The following is a 19,135-nucleotide window of genomic DNA, read 5'->3' on the forward strand; positions in this document are numbered from 1 at the left end:
AATAATTAACAACAGGAAGTGGAAGCGAAGATGCACGGGAGTGGGGGTGGCATTTGTTTGAAATAGCTAACCTACGGAGCTTGCATAATTGTTAGCACTACGGGCAGCAATGCCGGCAAGCCGCAATAATACCAGAATTGCGTACCGCAAACGGTGGCTAATGATACTAACGAGGCTGTTCGCCAAACGGGGGAGGTGTAGCCGTGTCTGTTTCAATTGATGCAACACGAATCACACTCTAGCACACTTCAGAAAATGGATTAGAAAAAGAGCGAACGCGTGTCGTTGCTTTATTGCTATTGTAATCGGGTGGTACAAAATTTTCATAAAGCACCAGGCGCCTCCATGTCCTTTTTTTCGGGGTTGAAGTACTGGGCGTCTCCATCACACGGTGGTACGAAAATGTGTTTTATGTACATTTGGTATGCAAATTAGAATTGCATCCATGAAAGATTTTTCTATTTTTAATGCACATCCTTTAAACGAATATTCAAGGTTTTTCTTTTGGGAAAACAATCTAAAATCGATATTTATAAGCAAGTAAACATGAGTTTTTTTTTCTTGTATACAAATTTGCCGCCATCCTTGCAACATGATTGCCTTTCTTTTTGGTAAGATTTTACTTTTTCCCAGTTCTTTTTACTTACTCAAACCATCCGTGAAAATGCAGACCTTTTCTGCAAAACGTTGAGACGCGTACAGGAATTTAAAAGTAGATCTCGTTAAGGCAAATACGGAGAAGCGTCCGTTATCAGCCCGTCCCGGTGACGGTAGTTAGCCTCTCTTTCACGCCAGGAACTCCAAGACACCGACGACCGCGTACGTTCGTTCTAGGTGATGGCTTGATTGATGGCAAAATTTCATTTCTTCACTTTCAACTAATTTTCACCCCGATTCTCGGTGCTCGTTTTCCACTTCCATGAAGAGGACAGGCCTGCCACGTGGACCAGGTTACCTACGCCTGTTGGTATTTTATACAATCACATCGACACATTTACACACTGATACACACACACACACACACTCACATGTATGCTTTTCGTATTGCCGAACGCATGCACGATGACGCCGATGATTATTATTATATTTCTTAAGAATTTGATTTAATTTACTTCCCACTTTTCGACACACAGCTCTCGTCACCGGGCAACCGCATGCTGCTGTTGGTATGCTGTTGCTGCTGCTGTTGATGCTTTTGCTCCATTAGCTGCTTCTACTGGTGATTTTTATTTTTCTCCCCAACGAGCTCCTCCACCACTACCACACTGTTAAACACACTTACTACTTTCGGTTGGCAGAGCAATTTGTGGCGATGGTACGGTAGACGGGGATACGCACCGTACCGGTAGCACATTACACACGTTTTAGCACATTCGCTTAACATACACACTTTCAAAACCGATTCTTAAGACATTTCTTCTCACTCTTTTTTGTTGTCGCTTGATTGCTTGCTTGCTGCTTTCCTGTCGTACCAAAATTTGCCTGCTAACACGCTCGAGCGCTTTAGCGATGTACGCGAACAACAATTTGCCCGATCGTCGTTATTATTGTTCACACATCATTGCATGGCTTAGCACGTTTCTTCATTGCTTTTTTGCACATTTCTTTTCATCACTGACACACTCACATACACACGAGCAATTTTTCTACGCGCGCCCACAGAGACACAGGGAAAATTTACTTTGATTCGCTTCGCTGAAGAATTATTCATAATTAGAACATTAAAAATCAGCACTGTGGGTAAAGTTTTCCACAGTTTTCCACTGGCAAAGTTGCTGTGGCGAAGAGCGTAAGATGAACGGTTGGAAAACTTGCAACAATAACAACCCCAAAAGAATGACTGTGTTTTGTTTTACTCCAAACCTTCCCAAACACTCACACAAGCGCACGATGATCGGTGATGTGTTGTCGAAGTGCCGAACGAAAAAGACTGCAAGTTTTCCAATTTTCGGCAACAAACAACAACCAAACTTGTGTATGGGATGGGAGAAAATACACTCTCACACACATTGACACGTTGATGCTGTCCTGTTTTGGTTTCGTTACATAATAATAATCCAAAAAACGCGCGCCATCCCCGTGGCCCTGCGGCTATCCGGCCGTTGTCTTTGGTTCGGTTCCCTCCCGATGGGAAACTATTTTCGGTATCGCACACAAACTCGCTGATGCTGGTGGCGCTCTGTGCAAAGAATTAAGGTGACAAACAAGGCAAGGAAGTTTGATGTTGTGTTTATTCTTTCGTCTCGTCTTGTCTTCGCTTGTACTAGTGTGTTCGCTAGTGTCGATCGGGGCACGACGATCGACCCTAGGGCGACATGCCAGGTGTTTGGCGACATCTTAAGTGAAACATTGAGCGATTGCCTACGCAATCGTCGCTGTTTGGCAACGAAGCGGAGTAGAGCAGATATTATGTTTTAACATTTTAAATTGATTTCATAATTAACTACCACGGAGGGAAGATAATATATTGCAAGTAGATTTATTTTTGGGATCTATTTCACCGAGGTACAATGTAGACGCCAAGCTAGCGAACTGTACATCAGCTTGAGTACGTTCAAATGGCCAGCCGTAACACACTCACTTATCACCTACTGCATATGACGAGCAACTATAAGCTAACCAGAGCAAAACGATCCCAACCCAATGCACATTGCCCGCCATGTCTCCCCGTTCAATTACGCCCAACTCCATCAGACTAACAGGTGTCGAAGGCCCAATCCAACGGCCTTTAGTTGATTATTTTTTCCGCCACTCTCGGCGTTAACTTTCCCTTCCCCCAAGCACACCACTGGGCGGGCCATTTCACCATCGCTAGGCAAGGCAAACCTCCAAAGAATACGTAATCAGTAGGAAATTGATCATTTAGAAACGTTGCCTCGCCTTTCTGCCGTAGCGGACGCAGAAAGGAGTGGCTTCGTGTGCTTTGTGCACCGGTGGCCCGGGTGCTGATGAAGAAATCCGCGCCTCACCAAGGGTGTGTTTGCTGGTGGAAAACACTATGATGATGATTCCATCATCCCCGTCCGGATGTGAATCGCAGATTGACGGACGAAATGTCAACAGCGCGTCAGTCAGTTCCTGTGACAAGATGGAATATCCTCGCAGGAAGAAAAAAGCAAACGGCAACCATGCACAATACTTTGCTTCGTAAAGGATGAAAGCAAGAAGAGAAGGGAAAAATAACGAGGGCTGGCAAGAAAAACTAGGCAAACATCTGGGAAGATGTGAAAAATGGCACTTCGGGCGTTCGTTTCAGGCGATTTTTTTTTTTTGTCTTGGGTCCTTTTCCATTCCTGTGTTGTGCTGTGTTGTTGCCACTCAGCAAGATCAACTGGGCAAGGGAATGGATTATAACAGTGTTCTGGGAATGAAAGTGTACTTTTGCTTTCTTCCCTGCACAGGGCGACACTCGTGCAAGGGCGCAACCGAAAACGGAAGAGATTGCGTTAGTTGGAAAATCTTGTTCAGCGTGGCGAGTGTCAACGGAAGTTTTGTCTCTGCTCTGGCAGTGTTGCCATGGAAACGGCGTAGATGAAAAAAGCTGCTCCTTCTATGCTTAACAAGGAGTGAAGGTGTTCTCGTGTAAAAGTAATCGCTGATAAAAGGTACAGAGGGACGGAAGGAAAAAAAAGGAAAAGCTCCGATAAACATGAACGTACTTTCATGGTGGACATCCTTACAGACAGGATATTGCATTATGGCGTCATTCCTCGTCCTCATTCCCCCACCTTTATTACCGGTGTTCGGCGGAGGTCTATGGGTTATTTTCACCAGCAAGAGAGCGAGAGTAAAAAAATTGCTTCAAAATTTGTTACGCAGATCATGCCTCGGATTAACGAAGGATAAAATTGTCCAGTTTTGTCCCTAAGAACCATCGGCGTGATATGGCACGCGGAAAACATCAAACGCACACACACACACACACACACACACACACATACACAAAAGGTATGTCCCATCGCTGTACGCAAATACCGGACGGAAATTGTTAAGATTAGCCCCGTTTTCGTTTGATTTCGTTAACCGATAGGGAGATTTTATATTCAAAACAAACCATCATCAATGTCCGGCGCTACCGAAAAGCACTTGTGTGTCTTCCCACGCTAACGCTGTCGGACTTCACTTCCTCCCCATGGTATAGCCAGACCTCGACAAAAGAGCGCTGTTTTGTTAAGTATTCCGGCAGCATTCTTTTCGGTCAACTTCCAACACGCAACCCACCCCACATATCATCATCATCAGCAGTAGTAGCAGCAGCAAGCCATGAAGTTGACACACCGGTCCACCATTATTAGCTTCCGTTTACTCCGGTCGGCCAAAATGTTGTGTCTCCTTTGGCTTGGGGAAGTTTGCTGACTGACTTTTGCCAGTGCCAAACGGTGGGCTCCTCGGGGTGTTCCTCTCGAAGACAAATCGTACGTACGTATTAGTAAATAATGATCTTCCCTAATGATGGTGCCTCATGCTGTTTGGACATATTTACACACTACATCAAACGCGGCTCGTGGCCCCCATTGGTTTGGTCTCGCTACGGCCGCAACATTTATTTCGAGGCTAGAAGCAAGCCGTCCGCGCGCTCTATCTCTCTCTTTCTCTCCTACTGCCATTTTCCTGCCCACCAGACGGATGGATGCTGACCTCCCATTTCGGTGAGATTAGCCGTAACTGTCATTCTCACTCTCCATCAAACGGTGCGTTCTCTCACCGTACACACTCTCCGTCCTATGGGGCAGTGGTATAGCGTGCGATTCTAAAATAAAAAGAAAGGATACATTTTCTCGCTCGAACACGGCCACTCGGACTCGGATTGCACACGCTAGTTGGTACGTTTGACAGGGCAAATGAGGGGCCAGAAAAAAACAACCACATCGTTTAATGTAACACACATCGCGGGGGGAGAGCGACTCTATCTCGTGCATTGTTTCACTAAACATTAAAACGTGAAAAACTATCCCATTTACTGCACATGCACTTCTGGAAGCACTCGTATTCCTGTAACTCCCTATTGCAGCTCACTTTCGCACTGATAGATACAATTTTGGATCCATTTTTTTGCTTCACCGCACAACAATTATTTAAACACACAAAGCTAAGAGGGCATTCGATTTTCTTACTTCGCACACCACTTTGGGCGATTGTACGCGTGTCTCGTTCTCGCACGGAAATTGGCCGAGTTTTTTTTTTTAATTCGATGCCCTCTACTGTAAGCCAACGAACACTTGTGCCTTGGGGACGACAGTGTCGGCAACGTTAAAAGGACAACGGCGGCGTCTACCTTCCCGCACGAGAGTCTATACACGTCTGAGAAGCGTAGCCTGTACCGGACCAGAGCATTTGGATGGTGCTTCCTTTCATCTTCGAATGTTTTGTATCGAGAAAACGGAGAGTGTGAGAGTGGATGCTGTTGTAGAGTATAGCAGCTGTTTTTATTGTGGAAAATGAGAGATACACGATGAGATGCGAGAAAAACCCCTCATGTGAAAGTTAGTTTAGCTGTCTAGGAAAATAGGTGTACGCTGTTTGTGAGAGATTTTCACTATGGAACAAGGAAGGAATTGAATATGATAATCTTTCAAGATTCAAGATTTCAAGAGGTATTGCAAGAAGCCTAATTCTAAAATTTTTCTATTTTTTCTACTGTTTTCTGTTTCGGTGACATTTTAGGTTTTCTAATTGATTAATCTTATTTTTGTAATTTAAGTTGTTTTAATATTTGGTTTTGATTGTGGCGCTCTTAATAGTTTCAGTGTTAAAAGATGAATTTTATTTTTTAATCCATGGCATGGTAAATATGTTTTATTCTTAGCTTATCGATTGACTGGATCACACAAACCATAGTATAGTTTACTAGGCTTGATAATACCATGTAGTTGGATAGTCCGTCCTCATTATTGGGTAATGGAACGGATAGCAACTGAGCCCCGGTCCTGCTGTCTGAAGAAAGGGATCGCTCTCGGCCTACAAATGTATCGTTCATATAAATATTTATGTATTATAATAAAATGAATACGTATCCAACATAACACAAGATACTTATTACATTCTCTTGTATGACGCTAAAATCTCAAGTATAATCAGATTGTCTTTTTCTGATTTAATTTACTAATAGCTCAATAGTCAGTGCTACGATCCAACGGTCGATGCGATTGAGATTTGAACCCGAATGCGTCCATTCAACAACCAGCCTGAGCATGATATGAGTTCAGTAAAGTTGCAAATTTTACAACTTAATAGCTTATAAGCGAATGAAATGGGAGAAATTCGATGAACGGCCTTCAACTTCAAGTCCATCGCTATGCAGTTTTTGACTAAAAAAAGAGTTCAACATGACTTGATATTGCTCAATCGTCTCGAGAGCTTGATAAGTTAAAAAATGAGGGATAAAATCAAGTATGAACGACCAATTTCTCCAAAAAATGAAAATTTAATACAATTTTTCAAATGGACGTTTGTAACGAGCACTGAAAAAGATTCAAATCAAATGGACTACTCAACCCGTACGTATAAATTCACGGTGTTTCGCAATGTTTGTTGTGTTTTTGCCGGCTGCTGTCATTCACGAACATTCCGGTTTGCCAGGTGCGTTGAACAATGTTTAGCAATAGAACGGCGCGAAAATTCATTGCAATAGGGATTGCCACGAATTTCTCCTGCCGGCATTGTGTGTAATCGGCAAAAATATGGGAGTTTTAGGACTTTGGAAGCTAATCGAACAGTCCGGTAAACCGGTTCCACTAGATACGCTGGAGAACAAAGTGTTGGCCGTGGGTAAGTTGCAGCAGCTTCCTGTGTGTGATCTTTTGCAATGATTTTTTTTAATTGTTTCGATGATGCTTGATGTAGATATATCGATTTGGCTGCATCAGGTGATAAAAGGGTTCCAGGATTCCAAGGGAAGCGCTTTACCAAACGCTCATGTGCTGGGTTTGTTTCATCGTTTGTGTAAACTGATGTACTATCGCATCAAACCAATATTCGTGTTCGATGGAGGTGTTCCCATTTTGAAGAAGCAAACCATAGTAAGTGGATCTCGTATGATTCACCGCTAACTCGCTCTCAATCCTTCACTATTCAATGTATTTTTCTTGCAGGCAAAGCGTCACCAGAGCAAAAACAACTATCAAAATGAGGCAGATCGCATACAGCAGCTGCTACTCGAAACACTGGCAAAGGAAAAAGTTGTCCAACAAGCACTTGGATCGGCCACAAACATTCTTATATCGCCCTCGAAAAAAGCAATCACAAACGGCGGTCCAAGCACGAGTAAACAGCCCGACCGAGAGGAGGATCCTGATGCGATATTCAAACTGCCACCGCTGAAAGCACCCGAAGAACCGATTGATCTGGACCGCAGTGATAGTTCAATGGATGAAAAAGCTTCCCGGAACTACTATCACCTTAACCTGAACGCAATCGATGTTACCAGCGTTTACTTTAAAAATCTACCAGCTGATGTACGACACGAAATTCTGAACGACATCAAGGAAACACGCAAACAGTCTTCCTGGGGCCGACTGCACGAGCTACCGGTTGAGAGTGATTCATTTTCCTCGTTTCAAATGAAACGCTTGCTAAAACGACGCCAGGTGCAGGTGGAACTCGAGGAAGCGGAGAAGGAAATGGGTGGAAAATGTCTCTCATTGGCGGAGCTGGAATCGCTGCTAAATGAGGAAGGTGTAGAGACATCGTCAAATCGAGCGGCCCAACAGATCGCATCGGATGAAAACACCCGTTTTCTGCTGGTGCGCGATGTTCAGAAAGCAATCGAGAAAGCGAAAGCACGTGAAGAAGCAGAAAAAATTGCACCAAAAGCACCGAAATTGCCAAAACTGACTAAGGAAGAATTGGCAGGCGAAATGCGCACCGAGGACGATGACAAAGAGATGGATGAAGAGCTACAGCTGGCGATTAAAATGTCGTTAATGCAGGATGAGGATCCTCACGCCGTGATCGAGCTAGATGAGGAAGAGTTGCGTATGTCGCGAAAGCAAAAGCAAGCTCTCGGGAATGCTGCACAAAGCTTAGCCCGGGGTTTTATGCTCGAGTACGGTGGGCTGACGAATGAAGAATTTAATGAACTGTTGCATCAAACGCAAGATGTGGATGGTGGAGACATTAATGATTCTATGTCGCAAATGTTTGTGCATAATGGAGATTCTATAGTGCAACGCACATTGGCCACCGTACATGAAGTATGCGAAGAGCAAGAGAAAGCCGTTGAGGAGAAGGAACCATCAGAAAAGGTAAACAGTGAACCGGATACGGAATCCGATTCAGATTTTGTCGATGTGCCGGAGGATAATTTGAACGATTCTCAGGTGGGCATATCCCTGCCGTTGAACAGTACCAACCACTTCAAACCTCACTACAATCCTATCGTTGATTTTACCATCGATGATCTGAAGAACCTCTCGGATGCGGGTCATTCAAAAAAGAAGGAAGTCGTGGAGGTGATCATTAAGCAGGAGGATATAGGAGTATGCGATAAGGATGATATATTTGCGGATATATTTAGCGTAGCGAAGGAAGATGAGGTAAAAAAAGTACAGATTGATCCCGCAACCAAACATGATCAACCAAACCCACCGATAATCAGTATTCCAATTAAAGAAGTGAGCAATATTATGCAAGAAAAAAATAGTTCAGATTATAAGGAACTCTCAAACGAAGAGGATTTAAATGTTCCAAAAGCATTTATCGGGCTGAAGATAAAGAAAGTCGACGATATAAATGCTCAGCTAAAGGAAGAACTTGAAAATTTGAAGAAAGCTCCACCGGTGATTGATTTAGGAGATATTATAGCACCGTCTGTTCCAGTTTTGGACGTCCCTGCTCCAGTTGCACCAAGCACAGATCTGAAAAGTATAAGTGAAAAGCTGAAATTGCAGTTGGAGGAGTTGAAAGCGGGGGCTCTACAATTAGATGAAATTAAACTTGATGATGTTGAGAAGGTCAGTTCGTCTTTATCATCGAGAATTTTGAAAAAATAATAGTAAATTAATTATGCCTTTGTTGTTACAGTTTCACGAACGGAACGATGGAGAAGATGCCGATGATAGTGATGCTACAATTATTTATGATGCCGATTCAATCACTCAAAAAACTCCCGTCAAGCCAATTGTTCCCGTCGATGAGCACAAGGAAGAATCAGAAACTCCAGCGAAAGCAATTGAAGATCACGAGTTGCCCACTGCAAACGCAGCGGTTATAGAAATCATGGACAGTCCTGCTAAGAAAGGAACTTTGGAACACTTAGTACTTGCACGCACACCCGGCAAGGATTCACATAAATCAATCGAACCGGAAGAATCAGTACCGCATGTAACGAAACCATTCTTTGTCAACAAAACTCCACCTTCGGCAAAGAAATCAAATCAAGCAGACGGTAAAGACAATCAATCTACTCCTGGTAAATCGGTTTCAAAAGAGTTGTTTCCTGCCGAACCCGAACCCTCCACGAGTAAACAGATGCCTCCGCCACAACCAGCGGAACCGAAGCCTGTTAGTGCGGAAGGCCTCATCACCGAAATGGCGGACACACTGAAGGAAGCGCACACACCGCTCGAGCTGAAACGGATGGCACTTGATCTGGCACAAACGGAACGTGAGCTGGAACGTGAGAAAAACAAACAGTCCCGGCTGGGCGTATCAATTACGGATCAGATGCGTAACGATTGTATGGAGCTGCTGCAGATTTTCGGCGTACCGTACATAGTGGCACCGATGGAGGCAGAAGCGCAGTGTGCATTTTTGAATCAGATCGAGCTGACGGATGGTACAATAACGGACGATAGCGATATTTGGTTGTTTGGTGGGAAGAAGGTGTACAAAAACTTTTTCAACCAACAGAAGCTGGTGCTCGAATTTACGATCGAGAGCATTGAGCAAATGTTTCACATGGATCGAAAGAAGCTAATCCAACTGGCACTGCTTGTAGGAAGCGATTATACGACCGGAATTCATGGTATCGGTGCTGTAACGGCACTAGAAATATTGGCGTCCTTTCCACCGACTCCAGAACAAACGGGCGAAACATCCGAGATGATGTCGATGTTGTCCGGGTTGCGAAAGTTCCGCGATTGGTGGCAGCACGGTAGGAATGGAGCAAGTGGCGCGAGAATGGCATTAAAATCCAAACTGAAAAACATTGACATTGGGGAGGGATTTCCGAGCACGGGTGTGGTCGAAGCGTATCTCCGACCGACGGTCGATTTCAGTGAGGAAGAATTCAGCTGGGGCTATCCGGACGCGGAACGGCTGCGTGATTATGCGCGCCAAAAGTTTGGCTGGACGCAAACGAAAACGAACGATATATTGCTGCCAGTGTTGAAGCGTTTGGATGAACGTAAGTCTCAGGCATCGATCAAGAATTACTTCAAGGTTCAGAGTGCAGTCGGTCAGAGCAGGTTGAAGGTTAGCAAGCGGGTTCAGCACGCGGTAGATACGATGGCGGGCAAAATCGATCCGAATGAGGTGGTGAAAGCGAAGAAGAAAAGTCCTACGAAAGCAAAGAAACCCGCTGGGCGGAAACGAAAGCAGGCTGCGGGGAAGGATACGCCAGAAACGATTGATCTGGATTCGATTGAAGAAGAGCACGAGCTGGACGGTGAAGTCTCATCCCATGGAGAGAATGTGAAAGACGAGGAACAAGATGATCATTTTGTTGATGCTAAACCAACCAAAAAAGTTGCTGCCACTGTTCGCAAGCGAGTAACTGAAGGCGCAGGAACGACAGCAAAGCCGAAGCGTGGTCGTAAAAAAGCATCTAAAGATGGTACATCGACCGGTGACAAGGAAAAGTCCGAGGAGGAACCATCAACCTCACAGCGACCCACACACTCGCTGGCAAACATTGGGGGAATCATTGCCAATATTAACCAACAGTCAGCGGAAAGTGTGGACAGTTCGCTAGAAGCACGAAGGAAACGGATAGGAAACAAAATGCCGGACTTTAATCCGGCTATTCCACAGCGGGTTAAGGATGAGCAAGAAATGGTGGAACGAAAAAAGCGAGCTGCCGAGTTGTTAAAGAAGCTGAAAAGTAACGATAAGCATAAACGGCAGTAAGAAAGAGGGACGGTAAAGTGGTGTATAGGAATATATATTTAAATGTTTCGTTTAGGGTTTTAACTTTTTTTTTCAAGCCATTTGTTTGAAATAAAATCGTTCTGCATTTTTAGTGCTGTGTTGTATTAACTGATTATGTTAATCGAACTTCTTTTGTAAAACTTGGGTGGATTTATGTTAAGCTTATCAATGTTCCCGATCGAATGTTTGATTGTTATTTTAATTACAAATTCATGTCCAATGTACAACATACAGCATAATAATTAAAAAAGTAACGTTTTCAAGTAAAATACATACACATTTAAGAAATAGACAAAATAGACAAACACATTTTTTTATTCGATGACCTGATATATTAGCCTTTCAGCAGCGACGTGATTTATGTACGAAAAAAAAAAAACTTGGGCTGGTCTCTTCTAATCAAAAATTCCAATCTTTTGAAAGGATTCATTTAACGTATTCCATCCATCTTAATTTGGGCTACCAAAGCAACTACAATTAAAACATACGATCTTCAACATAAAGTTGAAGATAGTAAAGCATATCCTAACTATCCTGAGGAAGATTTTCTACCCATCTGAACTTAAAATGCACAGTCCCCGATAAGGGAAAACAAAGGATGGAGCTGGTAGAAGCTAATGGTAAAGAACATTTTGATCGAGACAGGGATTGTAATACAAAACTTGTTGTCTATGTCTGAAGCATTCGTCCTTAGCCGTCCACTAAACAACCACTCAGAAAAAGTGGCTGACGGCGCTTGTAAAAAAATATATTTTCAGTGTAGTTGATTAAAGTTACTCTTCGCTGACTCAATAAAAACTAACTTCTTCAGCTGCCATCAATAGAATTCCATGGGGAATTGTTTTCAGAACACCCTACCGAATCATTTATTAGACAAGACGGAGTAGAAATTTGTCCTGCAGACATGAGACATACATATCACCAATTTGATGTCAATAATGACTCAGGTCCTGTCGGGGGACATAAGGGAGTAGAAATCTAGCAAATGGTAATGTGTTAAGTTATCTACAGTAGACCTCAAGGCCTCTTGAGGTTTTAAGGCTTACAAAGGAAAGGAAAAGGAGTTCCTGTATTTTATTTCTCAGTCGCCTGTTTGTATAAAAATCTGTCGAACGAGTCAATGCATTAATTTTTGTTTTTGACCCAACAATTTCATGGTTGACTTAGACTACAGATGTCTAATTTTTGTTTTCCATCATCACCCACAGTTATATGAGACGATTTGTTATCTTTATAGTTAATATGAAAAAATTAAAACTCTTGATCGTTTGGTCATAACAGAACCTTAAGATTTTGTCAACGTGTTGTAAATTGTGGAGTTTTTGGTCCGGAAAAATGACGATAAATTCGTGATACTCTTGGAATAAGTATTTTCATTAACGTTTGAATTCTGGTTCTTCGCACAGGCATTGCAAAGGCTCCCCCAGAACAACGACTGGGATGTACTATCTCGAAAAAAAGAGAACCAATTGTCTAAACTAAGCCTCCCTCATCTTCGATTGGAATTCGTCTTCCTATCAAAGATCGAAAACTTGAATTTAAGACTAGTTACTCTGGTTGTAAAAAAATCCGCTGTTTCCGATGGTAGCAAGTCTACTCACCAAGGGCGCAATATGCACTATTTACCATCCACGGAATGGTCAGAAGCTCATTGCTTATGCTTACAGTGAGCACAAACACCAAGCGTCTCCATGTAACACACCGAAAGGAAGGTATCAATTTGTAGTAATCGGAATTAGTATGACTTTGAGCGGGACCAGTGCGGTGGTTACTTTGGCGAATGACACAAACTCTACCCACGTTATTGCTCCCACCCGCTTCCCTTAAATGCATGCCAAAGGGGATGAAGGAAGGAACTCGGTAGCACGATTTGAATTGTAGATTGCAGAAAATGAGTAACATCCGAAGACGTGAACGACGCGAACGATGATGATGACGATGATGACACGGGATGAGCACATTCTCCACGGGTTAGGGCCAAATGTCTCTATTACGTCAAGCTGTACTGGGACAAATGTCTTCTTTTTCTTTTTTCTTCGTTTCGTTTGATGGTCCATTTACCTTCCCTGTCCTGTCTGCTTAATGGCGCGTATGCTAATTGTTCACCGTCTGTTTGTGAAAAAGGAAAATGGCAATTAAGTAATTTAAAAAATCCCGCAGCACAGATAAGTTTTCTCCACTGCCTTCCAGTCAAAGACTTCTGAGTTTGGTTTGATTCAAACGGAGCTGTTAGTAGTGGTGATTAGTGAGAATGCTGTTGATATGGAGAATGGAGGATGAGGATCGGGGGACATGTTTAGCGTTTCCTTTGGAAGATTTACCGACCGCTAGCTAATGGAGATTGATGACTTTTCCCTCGGGTTTTCTGCTTTCCACTCCATAGTCCTGCTGTAAGGGTTAGCAGCTCATAGCAAGTAAGACATTATAATTGGTTCAAGTAGTACTTTACATAGGCAATCCTTATCATGATTACAAAACAATTCTTCTTAGTTATTGCCCTTAAACGAACCTCTACAAACACATCTTTGTTGGGAAAATCCACATAAATTGCTAATAATTACACAACATTCGTCTGACGGTGGTTCCTTTTGGTGTTGCATGTGTGCTAACCGTTGCGCATTTTCATTTGAAATTTGTTGTTATTTACGACTTTCAGCAAACGCATGATAAGCGGCCAGCTGTGGCAGCATGTTTGTAGGTGATTAACATTTGCGAATCGTATGCCATAAAGCAAGCAGACAATTAAAGCAAACCAACCTAGACCTCTAGACTGATAATTTGGGTAATAGAACAGACGAATTGAAATTGGTAATTAAATAGCACCAACAATCATTTTATGGGTGTCATTATTTTAATTAAATCCAAAGCAATATTAATAACAATTAGTCCATCAAAAAGTAAATGAATTTTTTTTGGTGTTGCTTAGAGAATTAATTAAAATTATTTCAACAATTAAGGTATGATTTTAAACTAAAATGGAAGATACTAAGGTAATTGTGTACGTTAGTATAAGATTAATTGATTTTAAAGCTATTAATTTTTTGGAGAGCAAAACATAAGAAAAGAGAAAGAGCGAAAGTGGAAGACAGTGAGAGAGAGAATCATGCAAACAGAACAAATGCAACATCAACTAGCATAGAAGGTGAACTACAAAGCAGGCAGCGTTAGAACGAGAGCCCCTTGACGATTAACGAGAGTGATCGGGAGAAAACCCACTAATCAGATCATGTGTCAGTACAGTGATGCACAAAAATATATGTCACTAGATGATTGATTAGAGAGAGGCTCGTAACGGACAGTTTAAATAGCGCACAGATTTAAGTGATCTTTCAGCAAGGTGATAATATATTGTAAAAAAAGTTATTAAATTAATGTTAAATAAGGCACTATTAATTGACAAAAATTCAATAATAAATCCTGCTAAAACTAACCAAACAAACCATTTTACTGCAAGACCACTTGTCGCCCGATGTAAAACGAACCGCACTCTCGCGTGGCCCGCGTCCGGCTGGATCGTGAGAATGATGCGATCAGATGCGCGGCTGTGTGACCGATGAGACCTTCCCACCGGTACGCGGTTTGGAGCGGTTGTGCACACTTGGTCCGCTGTCTCCGTAGCGGCTAGTTCGTTGGCGTTAGTTAAATCGCTTAGTAGCGGCCGCCATATAGCAGCGAAAGCACGGAACCAAACAAGAACACGTACGCGGGTACGCGAGTGCGCTCTATAAAGGGTAGAACAGTTGAAGTCCGCGTAAAGCGCGTGTGTGAGGTTAGTTGCGAATGGAGGATTGTAGAAAAGAGAAAAACATTTAATGTAGCTCAATTTACGATGGTTAATGAAGCTGTCGTTACTTCTGGACTGTAAATCAGTGAAACCAATGGCTGACACGCACACTGAGCAGTGGTATGATAAGAACCTTTTTTTTTTTTAAAGAAGAAGTCCAATATCTTGCCAGAGTTGTCATAGGGAGCCCTTCACTGCTTGTGCCTGATAAGTAAAGACGTCTGTTTTCTCACACGTATGAGTCAGCCTGTGAGCATTGATAAGGTGGGCCCAAGAAGGTCTGCAAGTCTATCGATTAGATAGAAACACTCTGCAGTCTCGTGTGTGATGTGGCCAGAATTGCAGTGGCTTCCGGCAGTCTCACCTGACACATCCGATAAGTGGCGCGTGTAAACCGGTTCGATATTTTAAAACATTTCATCAAGAACACACGTAGTGTGTGAATTGTTTCGTGCACGATCCTTAAGAAACGTATCTTCGCGTCGCGGCATCAACAGGTAGTCGAAAGATACGTTTTCCCCGGTCGTTCTCAGCGGCGTCTTAGATGGACTTCCTCTCCGTTCAGGAGATATTCTTCAAGTTGGCTTTTGTTTTTGGCTTTACTTTTTTTTCTTCTTCGATGTGTACATGCGTGCGCCGATTATCATCGAGCGGGGAACCGATTTCACGGTCGTCCCGATGTCCGTCAACCGTCATCCCGAGTACGACACCAGTCGGAGCTGACGGGCGGCTGATCGTGTCGGTCAGTCTTCGTGATGCGGTCAAGATGATGGGATGACATTGTGTCACTGCGGACATTCAGACGGGCACACACCCCCACAACACTTTGGGGTGGTTCGTGGAAAAATTAAGCATGTGTGTGTGTGCGTGTGATTAGCGTGCGCGTGCGTATGGTGACGCTTGAAAGTGAGATCGAGGGGAAAGAAAAATTTGAAGAAAAAAAGTGAAATTCAAATAAAAAAAAACCCAATTCAAACGATGTAACGGTGTGTGGAGGAATAAAAAGGGCAGTGTTGAAAACAAAGTTTGTAAAAATAGGAAGCAACAAAGCATTTGTTTTAGTGTTTGGGAAAAGGAGCAACATTGAAGCTAAAAAGAATGTAGAACAAAAGCTGCAGTGTGATAGATCTTAGCCTGTTGGATATGCAAATTTGATAGGAAAAAAAGAGGAAAAGCAAAGGTGAAAAGTGATCGTGCTATCTGGAGCAAGTGATAAAAAAAATGCCAAACATATCACATCAACAGAGTGTGTGCGAAAATATGGCAAAAAGCAACCGGGCATCGTGACGGGGGCCGCCCGTAGTAGCATGTGTACCGATGTATAAATTAATGTCAATTATGGCATGAAAATTAGTGACCAGCGAGTATTTGCTTTACAAAGGTGCATGTGTGTTGGGAGTGCTGCCGTTCAATGGGTGCAGGAAACGCGCCGAGTTCGACTATTCTTACAACCTCATCATCAGCGTGAAACAACAGTCGCAATCGGAACCGTACGATGTGGAGTATGTGGAGCAGCTTTTGGACGGGGACACAGTGTGCCGAAGGGGGATGGGGTGGTATAATAGTTACACCACCGCGTCATGTCATCAGCAGCAATGTTCTAATTAATGGTGCTTCTTCTTCCTCGTTTGATCTGAGTGTACGCGAGTGTGCGTGTGTGTTTTTGCGTTTTGTTTGGGCGAGTATGGGCAATACGGTACTGATCCTGTGTTGAGTGTTGAGATCCGGGGTGATATGCGTGCCAAGATTAATGGGAAGTTTAATTCCAAAACTGTCCAGTCACTGGCCGTGTACTCTAGACCACAGTAATGGATTAATGTCAGATCTGGTGAGGCAGGTTTAACAACATCCAAAGAAACTTTTCGAAGATAAGAGACACTAACTAGAACTAGAATTTTGAAGAAAAAAGCTGCTATTTTTGAGGTTTTCAAACTCAAATTCAAATTTTTGAGGTCGACTCGATTTGTCGTGTGACTTACACTTAGCGCTGGGCATGCGAGAGAAATGATTCAATTGAAGTCTTCAGTTTCACACTTATCGCAGGTTATCACTAAGGTGCGCTCTTATCAACCCGAAAACCGTTGGCGTGTATTGTGTAGCCACTTCGTAAGCATCATGCAGGTTTGCACCAGCCGCCGAAGATAATCGTTAGCCCACCTGAACCAGAGGGCCACTCCAAACAGCAATGGGTCAGTTCTTGCCAGTTTATCCGTGCCATGAAATAGAGCAGGCGGTACAAAAACCCACGATCGTGAACGGGCGGTAAAAAAACTGTCTGGTCCGGGACACTGATAGCACGTTGGGTGGTGCTGTATCATGCTCTTTTATTTTGCCAACCCTCCTTCCCCGATACGAGCTGTCCCATTTCCACCAGCTTGCAACGTGAAAGGCATTGTATTTCGCTTAAAAACACACTTTTCCTCGCTTCCTTGTGTGTGTGTGTGTGTGTACTTACCTAAAGACATTCTAAATTTAGCCAATCTCTTCTGCTGCTGCTTCCTTGGCCATTGTTATGGCGGAACGCGGTGTCGCGCTACTGCTGCGGATAGCGTTGATTGGTGTTCGGTTGCGGAAAGCATGTGGTCACCGCCGAACTTGACACGGCTCGAACCCGACTTGATGGATCTGACGGCCGGTGACGGTTCAGATTGTCTTTGAGCTATTACGAAGCACCGTTGAGCTGTCCAACGGACCACAACAATTACACCAGTGTTTTAAACATGCAACCAACACCAATACTCTCTGGTACTGCCCGGCGTGTTGTTGCGTTTGTATGGTTGGTAAAGAGTTGCTGCGGAAGAATATTTTTATCGATACACAGTATCTCATATCGGGAAGGCGTTGTCGCACGTGTTTTGCAATAAATAATTAGTGCGGTTACTGGCAGGTTTTTTTTTCGGGCTATACAGAAAAATGAATCACAAGAAGAAGCCGATAAGTTATTTGAAATAAATTTGGTGACGATTTTTGTTTGGGCACAAAATTATCACGAAGTTGACTGTCTAGTTGAACCCTGGTGAATACTAGAAATTGGTGATTTAACTTTCAAAAGTACGTTTTAAAAATGATCAATGTCTATTCTACCCCACAGACCAATTAGAGATCTGTATCAGGAGGAGGTTAAATACTTTATTGATGTAGTTTTGTTCTGATCAAGCTAATCCGACCGCAAATGCAAAGTTTTTAGGGATGATAATCATTTACTAAAAAGAGAGTTTCCAAAATGAGATTCGAGAGTCATCCTCCTCAGTACCATCTGGGCCTTTGAATGTCAAATACACTTCCTAGATGAGTGACTGCCGTAGTTGAAACATTCCTCAGATAACAAATTAATACTTCAATGTCAAAATAGACGCAGGAGTCATACGAATTTTTAAATGTTCGAATTCGTATTATCATTCCCAGTAGAAAAATTGTAATTTTAATTGTTTATTTTAAAATTCCAATTTTTCATGATTCGAGATCGGGAATTAGGTTCCTCTCAACGTTTTTTAGTCCATGAAGGTCCTATAATAGCTTTACTTTTATAATATTCAGTTTAAAAAACAATCGCAGGTGGCCAACCCATCCCCAAGTCCTTTTAGACTTATTGGAATACGTCTCTCAAGAGACCGAGTACAATTAAACCTCGCTTTGAGCTATTGGTCAAACACTATAACACATATGTATGGCTTACATCAACACAAAAACACAATAAAGCATTTAACTTTTATTGCGTCCGGTTTGTGTCCCAGGATTAAACGAAGGTGTTCACCTTCGCAGAGGGGTTGTAAAAAGCTCAGCCATTATTCCAACGCGAATAATCCTCTCTAGAATTGCTAGCAAATGGCATAGTTTGTGTAGATAGTAGCATGACCTGGACGCGGCATTCCAGCACTTTTTTTACGTAACAGCACACACACATAACACACATTTGATAAGCGCAGCCGTTACAGAGCTGCACAGGAAAGTGTGCCAAGCAGTGAATCAAACGTCCCGACGCGTTGAGCTCATGCAAGAAGCGCAGAAAAACGCGCCTTGTTACTGTTAAACTGTCCATCAAACGCCAACACCGATGATGCTCTCACACACATTCAAACACAGAATCATACAACCGGTCATGGCTTGATGCCGTTGGCGATGGGATTCACGTGCCCTTTGAGTTTGAGTGGTTTAAATCTTATCAGTTTACCGCCGAAGCCGATCGCCCCAGGAATACCTTACGGAGGAGGTTCCATAACTGGCTGTCCTTAGATTAGGGAAGCTCTACAGAATGCGACTGTC

At 43.0% G+C, this 19,135-nt stretch overlaps 2 protein-coding genes across 2 annotated transcripts in view; both read left to right on the forward strand.

The window, feature by feature from the left end:
• LOC126564214 (protein borderless) overlaps window positions 1–19,135 on the forward strand; it is a 116,567-nt gene that overhangs the window by 28,513 nt on the left and 68,919 nt on the right. The gene's annotated exons all lie outside the window — the stretch shown is intronic.
• On the forward strand, window positions 6,548–11,067 carry LOC126565796 (uncharacterized). The gene is made up of 4 exons (XM_050223005.1): window positions 6,548–6,768; window positions 6,844–7,019; window positions 7,092–8,951; window positions 9,022–11,067. Exons 1-4 carry the CDS (start codon window positions 6,681–6,683, stop codon window positions 11,065–11,067), a joined length of 4,170 nt encoding a protein of 1,389 aa, XP_050078962.1. The 5' UTR covers window positions 6,548–6,680.

This window comes from Anopheles maculipalpis, chromosome 3RL (genome assembly GCF_943734695.1).
Source record: "Anopheles maculipalpis chromosome 3RL, idAnoMacuDA_375_x, whole genome shotgun sequence".
Taxonomy (NCBI): domain Eukaryota; kingdom Metazoa; phylum Arthropoda; class Insecta; order Diptera; family Culicidae; genus Anopheles; species Anopheles maculipalpis.